Below are 20,406 nucleotides of genomic sequence, written 5' to 3' on the forward strand. Positions count from 1 at the left end.
TGAGTTTGTCAGTTGAACATCAATATCACACCCATGGAATACCATGGATTTATCAATACTTATGCTAAACCTTATTCTTCTTGGAGTCTAATAAACTATTTTGTATTCATGCCGAACAAGAAATGCGCAGTACCTTCTTTTTGGCTATGATTCTTATTCGCCATCATAATCACCTATATGGCTTAGCGCCCTTTTGTGAGTAGTTTACATTTTAGGTACTTTTGAAGAGGTGCTAAAAAATGGTTTGCATTTCAATTAGTGTTTTTTATTGTACAGTTGCATGTTTTGAGAACTAAAATTCCAATCACAATCAAGGGTCAGCTTTCGAAGTCGTCTCTATTGCCCATTTTTGAATATTTTAGAATGGAATATATTTCCGTGGTGTTCGCTTATTGCAGGTTTCATTCTCATCAGATGCTGTGGTGCATAATCTTGGTTGCAAAGTGTTTTCAATCTTGCACGAACAACTGGAGGGGTGAAATGCATTCATAGCTACATACAAATTGCTTGGAGATCATGCAAATTTGCACTAGTTGCCATTAAAAGAAAAAAAAAGGTGCGAATTCATGCAAAGAATCCCAATAAGAGCTTGTTCGTTGGTTTGCAAACCACCCACGTTGCTATTGGCTAGGGACCCGGGGAATAATCCAGGTTTTCATAAAAAACTAGAGCCATGCAAGAACTAGGTTCGAAATTCGACACGCAATTGGTTTGCAAACTAGGGCCGAGAATCTTAGAGCTTGTTCACGCGGGAGGGGTGGTTTGCAGGCCATTCTGTTCAGGTCAAAGGGCTCATTCAAGCAGCAGTGGAGCAACTAGGTTTTTCCCCGAAAGATTGCCGAAAACCCTTACCAGATGGCCAAGCGTGAACCCAAATTGAAATCCGGTTTTGCAAACCGCTCTCTCGGGCGTGAACATTCATTCAACAGGCAAGATCTTATCTAATGAGTCATGAGACGTTTTTTTTTTCTCCCCCCTCCCGGTCGGAAATTTCAGTCGTACTACGGAAAGGCCAGCCAAAAAGATGATGTGACGCATACGTGCGCTTTCGGAGGGCTCTTCTTGGCTAGCCGGCATCCTGGGTGGGCTGTTTCTGTCTCTCTTCCCGATCAATCAATCAAACTCCTCCACATCTACCGATCTTTCAGGCCAGTTGCGTCGACCCGACGCGGCGAGGAATTCGCAAGAGAGGGGTCGGGGAGGTGTTTGGCGAGAGACAGAGAGACACACACAGAGAGAGAAGTTATCCAGACGGAAAGCTCGCAACCGCCAACGCAGAACGAGCGAGCGCGAAAGAAACAGAGAAATAGCGTTCTCCATCCTCGCATACCTGGAAGGAGTCAACGTTCCTTTGGTCTCATTTTGGCAGGGAGAAGTGGGAAAGGGTGAGAGCAGGGGAGGTTGAACCGTGTTACTGGCATCGACATAGGGAGAGCGGAAACGCCCATGATCGTCCTTGCTTTTGCATGGGCGGTGCGAGGAGGAGTGGCAGGCCAAAAGCAGACTGAGAGCGACGTGAGCGCAGAGAGAGGGGGTGTGGCGGCAGGAAGGGCATGTGCCTTATCTCGTCGCTGCGTGTGAAGGCGGTGTGGGTAGGGAGTTTGAACGAGGGAGTAGTGTAGTTTCTTGATCGTGAGAAGCGAGAGATCACACGAGAGATAGAGTAGCTCCAAAGAGTGAGATCTTACGCAAGAGAGACAACAGAGAGTGAGAGAGCCAGATCAAGCTTTCAGCTGAGAGAAGGAGAGTGATTAAGCTTTCCCCCATTTCATACATCCTTACAATGGCTCTCAAAACTGACTACATCGCAATCTTTGAAGATTTTGCCAAGGGCATGATCAAGCCTCTTCTTGCCCTTGCCGTTGTTGTCCTCGCGATCATACTCTCCTCCGTCCAGCGGCTCCAAATAGAGAAGGACATGGCTTATGCCATTTTCCGGTCATTCGTACAGCTTTCCATCATTGGGTTCGTCTTGCAGTTTATATTCACCCAGGAGAATATTGGTTGGATCCTCTTGGCCTATCTCTTTATGGTGAGTATTCCTTCTGTTGTTCATCACTTGTTTCTCGTAGTAGGTAGACAATGCAATGAAGCCCTGTACATGACCTTACCAAAGATGTACTAATTCTATTCTTCTTTAAACTCACGTCTACTGTGTCTTGTTTACAAGTTTCTTGGCATGATTTTGGTAAGTTTCGATTATTTTGGTTAGATGCATCCTGTTAATTTGCCTCCCCAAAATATGAGGCAGTAACGATTTCAGCTGCACTTGAAATGCTTTGCTTTTGATGTGACGTATGCCATGGCCGTGTCTTGGGAAGGTTCTACGCATGTGGCTCAAGTAATTCTTGTTAAGTTACGAGGCCCTTTTGGGATTGCTGAGTGCTATCTATGAATAAAATTAGTGCCTAACAGTTCTGCAATCTGTGAAATCCATATTGTATGATATAATTTTGTTGGGTTTTCGCACTCTAAATCCTTCTAATGTGTCGGTGAAGACTCTAGAGATGACACTGGGAGTGTTAATTGAGGCTGCCTTTTGCTGGCTGTTTTAGAGCCCTTGGCATTCTTGCTCGGAGTGCCTAACTGACTGAAGAGATGCAGTTAAATGTGTAGAGTTATTATCAAGCTAGAGGCTAATGGCTTATTGAGGCAAATGCCTTGATAGAAAGTTCATACAGAAATAAATCTCTGGCTGCCTGGCTTGCTAAGCTTGCAAATTCAGTAATTCCGCTTTCACATTTGGGAAAATGAATGTTTAATCGAGGTCAAAGTTTGCTGGTAAACTAAAATGTAATATAGATTGGATGCTCGAAAAGAGCCATAGATACCCAGGAATATTTGTTTTTTGGTATCAAGGATATGAAAGCCAACAAGAACAGTTTCAATATATGCTAACAATTTTGCAGAATTGGTCTTAGTGTGGGTAAAACTGGACCTTGCATGGCTCAACATGATCGAAAAGACCACACTTGTCTTGCTTGGGCAAGAGTTGGTTACTGTTCTCAGTGGTCTCATGCGCCTTTCTTTGTGCATGCATGTTAAGGCCTACATGAGTTTTGAGTTTGCTGTTTACCCTCTTTTATGGAGTGGCTAATATGGTTGCCATTGGCCTTAGACTTGGCTACGCCTTTTCTACATTGAAAGCTGTGCACTATCTTGAGGCATACCCTTATTGTTTCCAAGTTGCATGCACTTACAAAAATGGGTTATAGCTTCAGGCCTCTTCTTATAGCGTTCTGCTCAACATACTGGTTGAGTGGCAAGTGATTATTGGTGCAGACCTAGACAGCTGTGGCATAGCAATTTCTTCTGGCAAGATCTGTTGCACTACTTGGGATTGTCCATGCTGTTCTAGAATACCTGCTGAACCTTCCACGCAGGTGAAGCTGTACATGATTTTTTAAAGTATACTGAGTCAGAGGGTGAACTTGTCAGTCTCAAATTGTTGATGTAATGGCGAGCTGAATTGTGTTATGTTGGGGAACAGTTATAGCTAAATGCCCTTGTTCTATTAAATCGTTTCAGGTGCAGAAATATGCCATCCAAAAGGTTGGGGGAAATATAGGAAATCCTACGGGAACAGTTATGCTAAATGCCCTTGTTTTATTAGATTGTTTCAGGTGCAGCAATATGACACCAAAATATTGGGGGAAATGTAGGAAATCCTAGTAATCTAATATCATATGAGAGAAAGAAAAGAAAGAAAGATGTATTAACGTCTGCAGGAGGCCTCGTGGGCCTATGGGACAAAGTACACCAAAGTAGACTCATACAAGCCTCAGTGAGCTGGAGCAAAGGGTGCGCTAGGGTCCTTGCCGAGTACTAATCTATACTAGCAAAATCATAATGATAATAATCAATCAAGTACGAACTGAATCAAATCAGACACGAAATTGGGACTCAGAAACTGAAGCCCGGCACAATGATGGCTCTCTGGTGAGCTGTGAAAATATCTCGTATCTATGTCTGTCGAGTTGTCTTGTGTTGTGGTGGGGGACGCGGTCTTTGAACTCTCTGGGCTATATATCTAGAGTGACCCCTCATCTCTGTTGGTCCCCCTTGAGGAAAGTTGTGATAGATCGGACCTCAATAGAATGTGCTCTGGGCTTGTCTCGCGTGTGGTCCTTGTGTCCCTCTCTCGGTGGCACCGTGTCGGCTCTCTCTGCTGATCCAAGTTGCCCTCATGTTAGCTAGCTCCTCCTCATCTACTCTGCTGTGTTCTGGAGTTGACTCAAATGTATAGAAGTCTGTGACGCGGCGTTGTCTGGTTAGCCTCTATGTCATGTGGTCTAGCCGCCTCCTGCTGCTCTCTAAATTATTGCAGTAGTGTCTCCCTGTGCCGGTGCATGTCCATCAAATAGAGACCAATGCAGACCTAGTCGTGGAAATGGATCAGTCGTGATAGTGGGTCGAAGCCACTACCCTCCGGGGTAGAGACAGTGGTAGCGTCCTCGGATCTCATAGTAGGTTGGGCAAGTACAAAGAAAATGCTCCTCTGTCTCAACCGCCCCCAGCATGCACATCATGCAGATGCTCTTCTCTTTGGGTATACCTGGACGAAACCTGCATCTGTCAAATGGCAATCCTCAATGCATGTGAGACTCCTCTGTCCTTGAGGTACTTGGGTCTGATGATGAATCCCCCCTCCAATACTCTTAGGAAGCATTCACGGTAGAACTAGAGCTTGGTAGGGAGCTCCTAGTCCCCTCCCCAAGTCCAAGATATATGGAGCTGGAGGGGATCTAGTTGCATGATACGATTGATCTCATCTCGTAGGATCGACTCAAGAGGCGTCCACACTATATGAAAGGGGGGAAGTTTGCCCATCTGGATAACGTGTTTGGCAAGCCATGTGGGTATATCTGCATACCATGTGTCTGTCCTGCCCTTTGCTAGTCGTTTGGATGACTCTAGGGCCAGCCTTAGAAGTTTGTTGTGAGGTTAGTCCCAAATTGTATGGATGAATGTCACTGTTTGAAAGATGGCATGAACCTGGAGAGGTTTCATGGTGAACTCTACTTGTACCATCTTATGTGGGATTGAGGGCTTACACTGAATCATCTTGGATCCCATAATAACCTGTAGCTGCTCAAATCTCCTCCACTCTATCTTCGGGAGATCGCATCCCCAAAAGGGTGCTGCATACATGGCAATCGGCTGCACAAGCGTATTGAAAAGCTATCCCTTCATCGGTGGATCTTGGAAGTGTGCTTGGAAGCACTGTCGCTCTAGCCGAGCCAAAGCACTCCGCCCCTGTGTGAGTCGTCGTGCCTGGGTTGCATGGGTCATCGTGAAAATGGGTCTTGTGAAAATCTCAAATATGTGTAGGATTGTACTATCTCCACTGGCTTGCCATGATAAAAGAAGCTGAGTCAATGGAGCACTGCGTGAGAGGTGTTGAAGACGATAACCAAGGTTGACTGTCAGATCTCTCTCTCTGTAGAACACCTCTAGGGCCTCCAGATTTCTCTGCAATCCTTCCGTTGAAGATGATATAAGGACTATGTCATTAGTGTATAGCAATATTTGTATCATGACGTCGGCCAGTAATGTGTTGGAGATAAGTGCACACTAAGTGTACTATTTCCTAGTCTAAGTCTAAGTCTAGTCTTTATGTCTTGAGTGTGTGCCATGTGGCACTTCTACAATTATCCCATAAGCACTCTTGCTTTATGTCTTGTACTTTGGCCCATATATTCAATGGGTCACATCATTGTAATCTATCAGTCTAGCTTGTGTCTTGTCTACACTCTTCTCAAGGTATTTCTTGTCTTTCAGTCTTGTCATTTCATTTCCATTTCCAGTTTCTAGTTCTAGTTCTTTTTCCATATTCCAACATGGTATCAGAGCTAGGTTGATCCCTCTTATCCCTCTTCTCTCCCCTCAGTCTGCCTTTTCTCAGATCTCTCCCCCGCTGCAGTCTGCCTTTTCTCAGATCTCTCCCCCGCTGCAGATCTGCCCCTCTTCTCATTTCTCCCTCTTTCTGCCCCGCCATTGCGCTCCAGATCTGCGCGCCAGATCTGTGTGTTTCTGCTCCAGATCTGCGCCAGATCTGCGCTCCAGATCTGCGCATCATTTCTGCCAGATCTGTGCAGTTCAGCCACAGATCTGAGCGCCATTTCTGCCAGATCTGAGCGCCATTTCTGCCAGATCTAAGCGCCAGATCTGCACAGTCCTGCTGTCACTCCTGCACCCGCTCCTGCATCAACGTACCTGCTGTCCGGACAGATCAGCGCCGTCCGTACGCCGTACTCTACACACTGTTGTCCGTACTCTGCTGTCCGTACAGTCCGTACGACTGTACGGAATCTGTACCTGCACAGGCCGACTTCTCCAGCTCCATCTGTTCGACCTCCTCGACTGCGCTCTTTTTACACTTCTACTTCTGCCCGAGATTAAGGTACTGAGCTTTTGCCTCTTTCAGTTTGCTGAACAGTCTCTCCTTTTTTTGCTGGTTCCTCCTGCTTCGATGGGCTGTCATATGCTATGGCCCTGACAAAGTGGTGAGAGAACCGGCTTCTGGGATCTCTTCCTCTCATTTATTTCTGCAATATTGTAAGGGAATAGACAATGCCCTTGCATCCTAGCAAGAGGTAAGACCTTCCCACATGGCATCTTCCTCTCAGTCTCTCATATCTATCGACAAATTCAATGGGTCCAACTTTCATACTTGGCAAATCAAAATCAAGTGCCATCTTATGAAAGAAGGTCTTTGGGACATTGTTCACCGTGTTGCTCCCGAAGGTCCATTTGAGCAAGTTGTCACTGCCAAGAACGACAAAGCCTATGCTATCATATTGCTCGGCCTTGGAGATGATTACATTCATCACATCTCCGACATACAATCTGCTCCTCAAGCATGGATCACTTTGGATACCCTTTTTGGAGCCCGATCTAAAAACTCTAAGATTGCACTTATGATCTCATTCTTTGATCTACATATGCAGGAAGGAGCTACTATAGCCTCTCATGTCAATTATCTTCGCAGTCTTATGGTTCAGCTTGCGTCAGTCAAGTCTCCCATCTCCGAAGATATTGCTATTGCTGTGCTTCTCAAAAGCTTACCTGACTCCTATGCTACTCTTGTCACTACCTTCAAGTATCATAATAATCCTTCTCTTGAGGGTATCATCAATGCTCTCCAAGAGGAAGAAAGAACTCAACAACGAAAGGTAACTGATACTGCATTTTTAGCAAAGAAAGGAAGTTCTAAGGTAAGAAAGCCTTGCATCCATTGTGGCAAAACTAATCATATGGAGAAGGACTGTTTCAAGGCTCATCCATGCACCATTTGTGGCCGTGATAATCACCGGGAGAGGGACTGCTACTCCAAAACCTCTACATCAGCTCCTGCATCTACCTCAGCCCATGTTGCTGCAACCTCTCCATCAGCTGATCCTACTGTTCCTTCTTCACATGACGAGAAGTGGGCTTTCTGATTACTTCTATATCTTGTCTACCACCTTGACCACCGATGATGTAGGTCAAGGGGTTCTAGTGTCTTGGTCTTTCTATTTGTCTACAGTCAATCTTCTGTCTATCTAGTCTTGTCTGTCTGTCTATTTGTCTATCAATCTGACTATGTTTTAGATCCATCTTGTCCCTACCCTTGTGGACCCATATGAGGATATCACTTGAGGAGGGGTGTCTCAGGATCTTTTGTCTGTCTTCTATCTTGTCTATCAGTCTTTATGTCTATCCTCTAGTCTTGTCTTTCTGTCTTACTCCTAGTGTCCACTTAAGGAGGGTGTTGGAGATAAGTGCACACTAAGTGTACTATTTCCTAGTCTAAGTCTAAGTCTAGTCTTTATGTCTTGAGTGTGTGCCATGTGGCACTTCTACAATTATCCCATAAGCACTCTTGCTTTATGTCTTGTACTTTGGCCCATATATTCAATGGGTCACATCATTGTAATCTATCAGTCTAGCTTGTGTCTTGTCTACACTCTTCTCAAGGTATTTCTTGTCTTTCAGTCTTGTCATTTCATTTCCATTTCCAGTTTCTAGTTCTAGTTCTTTTTCCATATTCCAACATAATGATCCCTCGCCTCCTAGGCGGTCTATGAAGGATGTGATCTCATCGATATAAAGTTCGAAGAGAGTTGGTGAGAGGGGGCGACCCTGCTTCACCTCGATCGTGCTCTCGACCCAATTCGATAGACCACCTGGGGCACGAACTTTGCCTTTGACTGACTCATATAGGCTCATCATACCCCAAATCAGTGTCTTTGGAATTTGCATCTCTTGTAGTCTCTTGATCATGGGGGATCATGGGATGTCGAAGGCCCTTCCGAAAGTCTATGAAGCATGTGTCGACTTTTTGGTGTCTGGACCTCGCCTCCTAAATGATAGCCCTCAGAGTAAAGATGTGATCTAGAGTAGAGTGCTGCCTCCTGAATCTTGCCTGTCCTAGTGCTTGTTGTCCCTGTGCCTTTGTATGATTGCTAATCTCCCTCTCTAGTACCATTCCGTAAATCATGGTCAGTGTGTGGCGAATCATGAGGGTGTGGTAGTTCCCAGTATCCATGGGGTCTCCTGCCTTGTGTAACGGTATAATAGTGGTGGTGCTCCATGCCGTTGGGAAGCCGTGGCAAACAACATGATTGAACATCTGTGGTAGAACCGGGGCTAAGGCCTCCTGCACATGTGCGAAATGCTCAGTTTGTAGGCCCTCATGATCCTGTGTTTTTCGGTTTTGTAGTTGGGGAGTGCAGCCCGTACATTCTGTGCGGTGAGCAAGTGACAGGTAGTGGGCTTGGACATAGAAGACATGTCCAGTGGTGCTTGCATCGGAACATCATATAAGGAGCATGCATAAGTGTGCCACAATCTCGGATCAGTGATGGGAATTGTAATGAAGGTGGGAAATAGTAGGAAATTAGGTGGGAAATAGGTGGGGAAAAAGAAGGGAAATTAGTGGTAGATAGGATTAGATGTCACATCAAAAAGTACCATACAAATCATTAGGGGCTGACTTACATAGTATTCAGCAACTAAACAATCCCCAATTTATGGGGCAATCTAACAGCTCACAGGCCAGCCAAAAGGCCAGCCACCTCAGCCAACCAAGTGGCCAGAAAGACCAGCTGGTCTGGCCGACCAAAACTGGCCGACCAGTTGGCCGACCAGCTGGCAGGCCCACCAACCAGCTGGCCGACCAGCTGGCAGACCTACCGACCAGCTGGCCGACCAGCTAGGTCTGGCCTATAAAGGCATCTGCCCTCACACTCCTTCTGACAGGACAGGACCTGCAGCTGCTCCTCATCTCCTCCATCTTTTGCTGCAGGCCCGCCTGCTCCATCTACCTCTCCTCTTCAGATCTGCCTTCACTGCTGCCTTCTCTCTGCCTCTTCTCCTGCCTCCTGGCTGTTCCATCTTCTCCTCCAGATCTGCTCCAACTTCTCATCCTCTGATCCAGATCTGCTCCTCTGCTTCAGCTCTGCCCCTTCTGCTCCAGATCTGTCCCATCCTACTCTAGATCTGTCTCTTCTGCTCCTCTGCTCCAGATCTGTCCCCTCCTGCTCCAGATCTGCTCCTTTTCTTCATCATGTTGCTATTCCAGATAGCCTGAAGGTTCCTTCCTCAGAGCATGCTGGTTTTCAGCCATTTCCTAGGGCAGCTCCAGCCCTTCATCATCCTCGTCATCATTGAGTTACACGGAGGACTGTGCTTCGCTCCCTCTGCTGCTATCTTTTCTACAGTTTCTCTACATGGAATCATCTTTCTGATTCACCTCAGCCACGGTCCTTGAGACACGGCAGCTTGAGGTTCAAAGGGTATGTGCATGAAGAGGTGTGTACCCCTTGTGAAGGGTGTGACCCTTGATGAGAGGGTACATTACAATAGGAATGTCTCTACATTAGAATGTCTCTTGTGAAGGGTTGTGCCTCATTCGGAAGTGTCCCGTCGAAAGGGCAAGTGTCCCGTCGAAAGGTCAAACCCTTCCACAAGTGTCCATTCATTAAACCATCCATAAGTCTAGAAAGAGAAAGGAATACGTCACAGATCGTGACATCCCCTCCCACTCAAAAGAAGACCCTGGTGGAGATAATGAACTGATGTGGAAAATATCATGGGAGATGCTGAAAATACTGCTGTAAAAGATCAGGGTACTGCTGTAAGTCTTCATCAGACTGCCAAGTAGCGTCGGAGTCGTCCAGATCTCGCCAAAGAACAAGGAATTCCGTGATAAGTTGATGTCGAGTCTCTCGCTGTCGATGGTCCAGAATACGCTCAGGAATAAGGAGAACATAATCGTCTTCGATTTCTGGGACATAATCACCTGCAGGAGGAACTGCTTCATCGCCTGGAATGTACGTCTTTAGCCAAGAAATATGAAATGTTGGATGGATTTTACCCCATGATGGTGGTAATTCCAATTTATAACTTAAAGGTGAATTTTTCTTGACGATCCGGAAAGGTCCATAGTATCTGGGTCGCAACTTAGGAAACACAGACTTAACCGTCTTATAGCGATGTGGGGCTGTCACCAGTGTTAAATTCCAGGTGACGTCTATGTTTGTTGGCAGACCGTTGATACCGCTCTTGCGCTTTTCGCATATGATCCCTGACTTGCAGTAGAATGTCTTGCATTTCTTGAACCAGTTGGTCAGCTAGGGCCACTCGATGTTGAAGTACAAAATTTGTTGGTACAATCGGAGTGTGTCCGTAAGCTGCTTGGAATGGAGTCATGCTGATGGCACTATGGAAAGAGTTATTATAAGCAAACTCAAGGAGTGGTAGATACTCTTCCCAGGCTGCGAGGCGTGACTGAACATAATGTCGAAGCATTTCTTCCAGAACTTGGTTGACTCTTTCAGTCTGTCCATCTGATTCTGGGTGCTAGGAGTAGTCCCCAAAGATTCGAACAGGGAAATCCAAAAGTGACTGGTGAACTTAGGATCTCTGTCGGATATGATATTCTTGGGTAATCCATGGTGTCGGAAGATGTGTTGTATAAAGAGTTTGGCTATGTCCGGGGCCTGTGCACTGCTTTTGCAAGCAACAAAGTGTGCCATTTTGGACAAGCGATCAACAATTACCATAATCTGAGTGTTACCTCTGGAGGATCGTGGTAGTGTTGTAATGAAATCCATGGAAATACTTTCCCACCTTTCAGTTGGAACTGGAAGAGGCTGAAGAAGTCCTGTTGGAAGTCGTCGACTTGCTTTCATTTGTTGACAGGATAAGCAAGATGTAACCATGTTGATGACATCTCTTTTCATCTGAGGCCAGTAGTATGTTGCACTGAGTAACCGATAAGTCTTATTGATGCCTGGATGGGCAGCATAAGGAACTACATGATGCTCTTTTAACAAAAGACGTCGAACATCCTTGTCATGTGGTACACAGACGCGATCTTGATAATACAGAAGGTCGTCTGTATAAGCATAGGATGAGAAAATCTTCTGTTCGGAAGTCGAAGGTTGATCTTTTGAAAGAACCTGTACTGCGGTGCCGAAGTCTTTATCATTGAAATACTTTCCTTTGAATGAATTTGGAACATCCACAGATAATGTAGAGATTACCATGGCTGATGCTAGAGGTAACCTACTGAGAGCATCTGCAACTACATTGCGTAGTCCTGGTATGTACTCAATGGTCATGTGAAAGTTGGCCAAAAACTCAACCCAGCGTGCTTGTCGAGCGTTCATGACTGGCTGAGTAAAGATGTACTTTAAAGAGTGGTGGTCTGTTTTGACCACAGAGTCGGCACCCATGAGATAATGTTTCCAAGAGCGATAAGCATGTACAACAGCAAGAAACTCCTTATCATATACCGGATATCGGGTTTGGATATCAGAATGTTTATGGCTGTCAAAAGCAATAACTCTGCCTTCTTGCATCAAGACTGCTCCAGTAGCGATGTCGGAAGCGTCGGTCATGACCTCAAATGGAAGATTTGGGTCAGCAATAGCCATAATTGGTGTGGTAGTGAGTGCTTGCTTGAGTTGTTGGAAACTATACTCTGTTTCGGGAAGCCACTGAAAAATTGCTGTGCTTTTCAATAATTCGGACATAGGAGCTACGATTTCGGAAAACTGATAGACCTTTGTATGGTAGAAGTTTGCCAATCCGAGAAAAGAGCGGACATCATGAACATTCTTAGGAGTAGGCCAGTTTCGGATTACCTCGACCTTCTTGGGATTCACAGAGATACCTTGAGCAGAAATAACATGTCCCAAATATTCAAGTTGGGTCTTGAAGAACTCACTCTTCTCAATGTTGATGTAGAGAGAATTTGCGCGGAGAACTTCAAAAACTTGGTGAAGATGTTGTTTATGCTCCAGTAGGGATCTGCTGAAAACGAGGATGTCATCGAGGTAGACGATGACGAACTTATCGAGGAAAGGCCTGAAGATGTCGTTCATTAATGTCATGAGTGTGGCCGGGGCATTGTTTAACCCAAAAGGCATGACCAAACATTCATAGTGTCCATACTTTGTTCGAAAAGCTGTCTTGTACTCATCGCCTTCTCGTATGCATATTTGATGATAACCTGAACGAAGATCAATCTTGGAGAATTGTGTTGCATGTAGAAGTTGATCGAAAAGGTCATCAATGCGAGGCAATGGATACTTGTTTTTGATAGTGAGCTTGTTGAGGGCTCGGTAGTCGATGCAGAGGCGCATAGACTTGTTCTTTTTTTCCACAAGTAGTACAGGAGATCCGAAAGGGCTGCGACTGGGCCGAATATGACCTTTGTCGAGTAGCTCGGTGACCTGTCTTTGGATTTCTTCATTTTGAGTGTGAGAAACTCGATAAGGAGGTTTCGACGGTGGATTACTGCCTGGAATAAGTTCGATTGGGTGATCCACTGGTCGTCGAGGTGGTAACTGCTTTGGCAATTCCTGTGGAAAAAGATCCAGGTAAGGCTGGAAAAAAGGTTGGCTGAGGTATTCAGGAGGATCCTTTGCTGGTATCTCCTCTACTGCCGTAACCAACAGAAGTGAAGTCTTTGCTTGGCGTTCACGAACCCACTTCTTTACTTGTAGGGCAGAGGCAACTGGGGTTGAAGGAGAATCCCTAGAACCAGTTAGCTCAATAAGTTTTCCCTGGTGGACAAACTGGATAGTATGGCTGCGAAAACTGATTGATGGATCATAGTCGTAGAGCCATTGTTGTCCGAGTATGACATTGTACCGAGAAAGAGGCATAATGTCGAAGTTCAACTTGTCCGTATAATGTTGGATGCGAAAAGACAAGTTTTTTATCCTGGTGTTGCACAAGAAAGTAGTTCCATTTGCGAGTTCAATCTGATAGTCCATTAGACTAGGACTAGTGGTCAACCGAAGTTTATCGACCACAGAACTGGCTAGGAAATTATGAGAACAGCCACTGTCGATGAGGATGGTGACCGTTGTTCCACGAATCGATCCTTGAACACAAAGTACTTGAGTGGCCAGGGAAGGTTCGGGGTTGCTGGCAAGGCTCAGGTGGATGGTATTCGCCATTCGAACAGCTTTGCCTTTCTTGTCTGGTGTTATCTTGAGGGCGAGCACCTTTGGCCATAGGAGAGTTCTGTGTGCGATTAGCACTCTGCTTCCCTGTGTTTATAATGCGTTCCGCGTAAGCAATAGCGCCATCTGTGGTGGTGATATTGGCTTTAAGAACATCAATGCGTAACGAGGGTTGTAGGCCTGAGATGAAAGCATGAAGGCGATCATCCTCAGTTAAACCATCAATCTCTAGCACCAATGTGGTGAACTGAGAGATATAAGAAGACAAGGAACCCGTTTGCTCCAACTGTCGAAGTTTTGATCATGCTTGGAAGTCCGCATTGGCAGGTACAAACTGCTTACGGAGCACGTGTTCAAAACGTTCCCAAGTTAACACACTTTTTCCGTCCTTTAAGCGTCTTTGCCACCATAGAAATGCTGTATCCTTCAAGAGGGAGGTTGCCAAGGCGATCTTTTTGCCTTCCGTGAGGTCAACAGTGTCAAAATACATGTGCATTTTAGCGAGCCATTGGTCAACAATTCGGCGATTACGTTGACCAGTGTAGGCTTCCGGAAGTTTGACGTCAAGTCGCTTTGTTTTGGAAGCTTGAAGTAATCGGTAGAGAGTACGCAGTTCAGTGTTTTCTACCTCTGGTGGGAAAGAGTCCGCATCGTCGTCGGGTTGCGTCACGTCGTCCTCTGTATGTGCTGGACTTCGAGAATCTTGGAGCTGTTGAACTTTTTGAACCAGGTCGGAGATGCTGTCCTGAAGCTGAGATATTTGAAGTTGTAATAGAGATTCACTTTGGACATTGCCTTCAGGGGTCTTTTTGGGACTTGATTCTTTAATCTCGGGAGAGGCTTCACGCGAACGGTGCGACATGTCGGATATCCCTGTAAGAAAAGCGCGAACTTGCGCTCTAGTTTGGACCATTCTTGGAAGAGGATTCGGGCTGCTCCCTGAGGTTGCTCATATTGGAGGGGGCAGGCGAGGCAGGATGGAACCACCCGTGGAAATCTGGTAAGGGAGGTCCTGTCGGAGGTAACACTGAAGATTCTGAAAAAGGTGTTACTGCTCGTGATAAGACAGGGGTAGGTAGCAGAGTCCACGGATCTGAAAAAGGGTAAGGAGTTGCTGTCGGAAGAGGAGGATATCCAGGGGAGGGAGTGCCTTCAGGATGTAAATACTGACTTGGAGAAGGTACACCCTGTAGAGGAGGATATCGGGGAGCTGAAGGAGGTGGAGAGTACCCTGGGGATGCCGAAGGTGAAGGGTAAAACTCTCTCCAAAAATGAACAGCAAACTCCTGAGGAATATCGTGTTCCGGATATCTTTGTGTCTCGTGGAACACAACCTGTACTGTGCTGAGGAAATAATGTAATTGAGGTGCCTCACGCAGAAGGTAGAGGATGTGATCCAAGTCACTCGGAGGGCACGTGACACAGAAGACCCAAGATGCAAAGGCTCCAAAATGGGCTGGCTGTGCAATTTGAACACGATATTGTGTAGTAGCAGGTGCCTGAGGTGTCCTTGAATGGCCGGGTGAATTACCAGGGGTTTCCATGCTTTAATGTGGATTCTTTCATTTGCTGTAATTTGTTAAAGAGAATCCGTAAAAAGCAGATTGGAAAGACTCCACCTGGCAATACTTTAATCTGCCAAGTTATTGCGTAGAAGAAGGCTGCAAATCGTTGTCCGGAGGTCCATGTTGCAGTGTTTTGCGAGGAGTGCTCGAGGCTTGTCTGGTCCGGGCTGTCAACGGGCTGTCTTCATTGCGCGAAATGTGGCAACTGGTGCTGAATTGGCAGGGTGAAAATGGTGAAACAAGGAGAGGGCAGCAGACTGGCAGGAAAAGTGGTATCCAGGGCTGCAAATAGGGAGTGGACTGTCAGCGAAAATGGCGAGGCAAGGGCTGGCTGGCAGTGCAAATGACGAAACAGGGCCGGGCAACGTAGGCTGAAAGATCTGTACTGTCCGTACAGCGTGTACAGGACAGGCTGTACGGCCTGTACGGCAGGCAGCAAAAAAAATCGTACGAAATGTACGTACTTCCTGCGCAGGGAAGTACGGCTGATTGCGCAAGCGTACGGCTGGCTGCGACGAGGGTACGGCCGTGATGACGCAGGTACGGACGTGATGGCGCAGGTACGGACGTCCGTACGGCTGACGTAGGCTATTGCGCAGGCTGGCTGATCAGGAAATCGTACGTTGCAGTTTGTGGGCTGAATGCTGCGACGATTCATTGGGCTGCCTAAAGGGTTATTTGCCCCAAATTAATTTGGGGGTTTAGTTAACCCTAGGGTAGTTAGGGTAAACCTAGGGGTAGGGATGGGTTTAATTTTTGTCCCTTTTAACCCCTCTAGGTACCCTTTTGTAGGTACTTGGGGCCTAGGAGGTGTGCCTATTCGAAGGGGTGTGACCCTTGGAATAGGTGCACCTGTTCATGAGGGGATATGTCCCTATTGTTAAAAGGGATGCGACCCTGCATGAATAGGTATGTCCCTTTGCCCACGATGGGGTATGTCCCATGAGTGAGGAGTCGAGACTCGTCCCCAAAAGGTGTGTCCCATGGTGGAAAAGGTGTGTCCCTTGGATTTGGGACAGCCCAAGCACCTGAAAGGACATGATTTTGGTCGTGTCCATTCACATCAACTTGTGATGTGAGGGAGATGGAGAGGCCAGGATGACTTTAGGCGTTTAAAAATTTTACGCTCATCCTCTCCATCTCTTCCATGCACAATGTGCACGGATGTCCTTCTAGCGGCAAAAATGTATCAGATTAGCGCTAGAAGGTGGGGGGCATTTCCTACAGGCAGGAGCGAATTTTGCTCTGATACCACTGTAAGAAATCCTAGATTTACTATATTGAGAACTGTGCTAAGGAACAGAAAGGAGACTGAGATAGCAGAGAACAAGGAATAACTGTATTGCTTGAATATCTGTAGGGTGGATGTGATTGTCATCCATACAATTTGGCCTCTCTTATATAGAGAGTGAAGAGTCACACATGAAAAGGTGTGAACTCCAAAGGGTATGTGCATGAAGAGGTGTGTACCCCTTGTGAAGGGTGTGACCCTTGATGAGAGGGTACATTACAATAAGAATGTCTCTACATTAGAATGTCTCTTGTGAAGGGTTGTGCCTCATTAGGAAGTGTCCCGTCAAAAGGGCAAGTGTCCCGTCGAAAGGTCATACCCTTCCACAAGTGTCCATTCATTAAACCATCCATAAGTCTAGAAAGAGAAAGGAATACGTCACAGATCGTGACATTCTTGTATTCAGTTTTTCATATTACCGACATGCACTATGTTTTCTGAGTTCCGTTCTTCAGTTGTGTCTGAGTATTGTCTATTTTTTGATCGCTCCACTGCAAACCCTATCGTTTCTCTATATGGTATCAGAGCCATGGTGAGCTAAAGACCCCAGATCTCTGGTGATCTAAAGATCCTGCTTCTTCATGGAGGCCATAGGTACAAGGAGCATCACTCCTATGAACATATCAGTTTCCTCTTCATTCCGCTGCGCACTAAGGGAGAGAATTCCATCTTCTACTCCCATCCCTCCCTCCCTTTCAGAACTCCATCTTTTACTCCCATCCCTCCCTCCCTTTCAGAACTCCATCTTCTACTCCCATCCCTCCCTCCCTTTTTCGGTTTCCGGCTTGACACTCCCCATTCCTTCGAAAGAGGGGGTCATGATCCTTCACCTCTACCACCATCGGCATCGACTTCCAGGATCTACAAGTTCTCCCTAGGCGGGACCCTTTCTGTTCAGATGTGTCAAAATGACTGTTGTTTCGAATCTTCTACCTGCATGGATGCGGGGATAGACTCCTCTCTCCCGAGGTCCAAGATCAGACACACACTGGCTCACTGTTCAGCTCCGACCTCTCTGGATTATCAGTGCTGTTACGACAAATTTGTTCTTTACCTTTGCTCTTTCCTCCACCTTTCGGCGGTGAGAGGGGGTGGCTTATTCTCTCAAGCTTCACAGTGTTCTTATTTCTATATGGTATCATACGTGTAACTCCGACACTTGAGGAAGTGAACAATTCCCTTGCAAGGGCACTCCTCTTGTGATCTTCTCTTGGGCATTTCATAGGGATAGCCAGCACCACCATCGACATCCCTACACGAAGCTCCAAGCACACAATGTCTGCCCCTCCAATTTGGCAATTGAGAGGGGGTATTCAGCAACTAAACAATCCCCAATTTATGGGGCAATCTAACAGCTCACAGGCCAGCCAAAAGGCCAGCCACCTCAGCCAACGAAGTGGCCAGAAAGACCAGCTGGTCTGGAAGACCAAAACTGGCCGACCAGTTGGCCGACCAGCTGGCAGGCCCACCGACCAGCTGGCCGACCAGCTGGCCGACCAGCTAGGTCTGGCCTATAAAGGCATCTGCCCTCACACTCCTTCTGACAGGACAGGACCTGCAGCTGCTCCTCATCTCCTCCATCTTTTGCTCCAGGCCCGCCTGCTCCATCTACCCCTCCTCTTCAGATCTGCCTTCATTGCTGCCTTCTCTCTGCCTCTCCTTCCTGCCTCCTGGCTGTTCCATCTTCTCCTCCAGATCTGCTCCAACTTCTCATCCTCTGCTCCAGATCTGCTCCTCTGAATGCATATTTATATGGGAACAGGCCGGGAATAGGTCCAACTCAGTCTGGCCTGTAGGATGCTGCAGACCGACCCAACTGTGTCTGTGGACTACTGACCCTGCCACATGTGAACCGACCACTACTGCAGTCTCTAAACAGTCAGATGGCATCGAGTACCTGCTGTACCTGCTCCCTTGCTGAACCTTCACGTGGCAGCCCTGTACAGGCTACCTGACTGTATTGCTGACCGGCTGGAGCTGCCATGTACTGATGATGTCAGCCACTGTACAGGCTGACATCATCTCTGCTGACTGTCCTGCTGCTGTGGGCTGCAGGGATGCAGAACTGCCGTATAGGCAGCCAATGCCATAGGCTGCAGATGCCCATGACCCTCCTGCTAAAACTGGAACAGAGGATAAGGCTGAAGACCCTTGTTCAAGAATTGATTGAACCTGTGGCTACTACTTCTAATGGGTCAAGTTAGGCACCATAAAAATGACCTAGTCCTTATAGACGGTATGCAATAAGGAAATGGGGCACTCTTGCTAATTAACCGCTGTGCGTGCTGGAGGTCAATGTCCCGACCTGTGAGCCCCCATATGAGGAGGACAAGGGGGTATTAGACTGTGAGGGGGAGGGTGTTTTGGGGGGACTGTATGGGCTGCCAGATGCACAGGACCAGCCCCGTGGGAGGCCCTATTTATAGGCCTGCCCAAAAGGGTCAGCCCAGCCAACCAAGGCTGGTCGGTCCAGCCAACCAGCTGGTCGGCCCAGACAGGGAAAACTGACCAGCTGGTCGGTCTACTTCTGGGGGCAGCCAGCACCTATATAGACCCTGCTGTGTTTTCTGAGAGAGGTTAGCATTGTTTGTGATCAAGTGTGTACTTGGAGCTGAAGGTTATCCACAGCACGTTGTGTGGATAAAAATGTAAATATGTTTTCCGCTTGTTGCATGCTGATGGCTAGGTGCATAGCTATGTACATAGCTAGTTGGTGGTGGCTTTGAGCTATGGACACTCTCATAAAAGACTCTACACTGATGTAGATATTTTCTTGAGATGGTAGATACTTCTATGGGGACTTTTGGGAAATGATGAAATGCAATGTGGTTGTACCAGATCTCCAAAGCATGGGTATCTAGAGTGTGATGATGTTTTGTTGAGGGATGACATGTGTTCTACATGGTTGTCTTGAGTCATATGTGTATAGTGGCACGAGCATTTTCTGTATTGTGGGTGTCATGTAAATCCACCGTGTGTCGGGATTGTGATCATCATATGTGATAGCCTATGGAAATAAACATTAAATGTTGCTAGAAGGTTATGTGCAAATGTGGTGTGCCTAAGGTTGGAATATAGGCACTAATGACCTTGGTCTAAAATTTGAAAGGAGAGTGGAAGAGTGGTAAAAAAGGAAAGCATGACGTGGCTAATTTTCAAGGAAGGAGGCCATGCAGGCTACGTAAAGAAGGAAGGGAAGCTTCTCGTCGACGAGCTGGCAGGTATGCAAGTTGATAGCAACGAAGAGCGGCTGGAGATCAGGGATTGCGCAGAGAGAGGGAGGCCGGGGATTTGTCGGAGGGGAAGGAGTCCAGGAGCGAGCGTGGACGGGAGGTGACGGGTGTGGGAGCTTTTGAGAGTGGAAGGACTACGAGACGTTGGAGAGGCTTGAGTGCGATAAGGAGCAGACGGGGATGGATCGCTACTGTGCAGAGAGAGTACTTTGGATGAGGAGGAGAGCTTCTTGAAAGGATCATCACACTATACGGTCAGGGAATCGTGGGCAACAGAGGTGAGTAGCACTGAGTACTTTGTGTGCGTTGTGTAGGAGATTGGAGCTCCGTGAACAGATTTTGTCGTGAAGGGAGTGGCGATGGTGAGGTGGTGATGGAGGTGGCTTGACAGATGATTGTGTGAGCTGGGTAGTGGGCCGTTTGCACTTGGAGGGAGCTACTTGGTTGGTGTGTCTACTGTGGAGATTGAAGCTTCTCAGACGGAGGAAGTCAAGAGCATCGTGAGCTCTAGGATGTTGTAAGAGTAACAGAGAAAAGCGACTAGATAGGGTGGTTGCTTTGGTCGTGAACTTTGGGTCAGAGGCGTTGCATGCTCATAGACTGGTTGGTCGTTAATTGCATGGGCTGAGAGCGGGGAGGCCTTGATTGGGTGGGTGTCGAATGCTAGCTACAGAGATTTTGGTGTGGAGGAACTCCTGGGATGGCGAGCTACGACATGAGAGCTTGGCTCACCTCAGACTTATGTGATTCCATTGGGAGCTCGTGGACGGCAAACAGTATAGCTAATGGGTTGCTTGCTGGTCATGTAGCTTTGCAAAAGGAGAGGCCCAGGAGGCTGTAGAAGCAAAAAGGTA

At 46.9% G+C, this 20,406-nt stretch overlaps 1 protein-coding gene across 1 annotated transcript in view; it reads left to right on the plus strand.

The window, feature by feature from the left end:
- Positions 1 to 1,006: 1,006 nt before the first annotated feature.
- Positions 1,007 to 20,406, plus strand: part of ALS3 (aluminum sensitive 3) — a 50,474-nt gene continuing 31,074 nt past the window's right edge. Inside the window, exon 1 of the mRNA XM_087375058.1 lies at positions 1,007 to 2,032. Coding sequence (XP_087231184.1) covers positions 1,784 to 2,032 — 249 coding nt within the window. The 5' untranslated portion in view covers positions 1,007 to 1,783. The remainder of the gene's footprint in view (positions 2,033 to 20,406) is intronic.

This window comes from Dipteris shenzhenensis, chromosome 5 (genome assembly GCF_047967505.1).
Source record: "Dipteris shenzhenensis isolate YYH24624 ecotype China chromosome 5, Dip_SZ_1.0, whole genome shotgun sequence".
Taxonomy (NCBI): Eukaryota; Viridiplantae; Streptophyta; class Polypodiopsida; order Gleicheniales; family Dipteridaceae; genus Dipteris; species Dipteris shenzhenensis.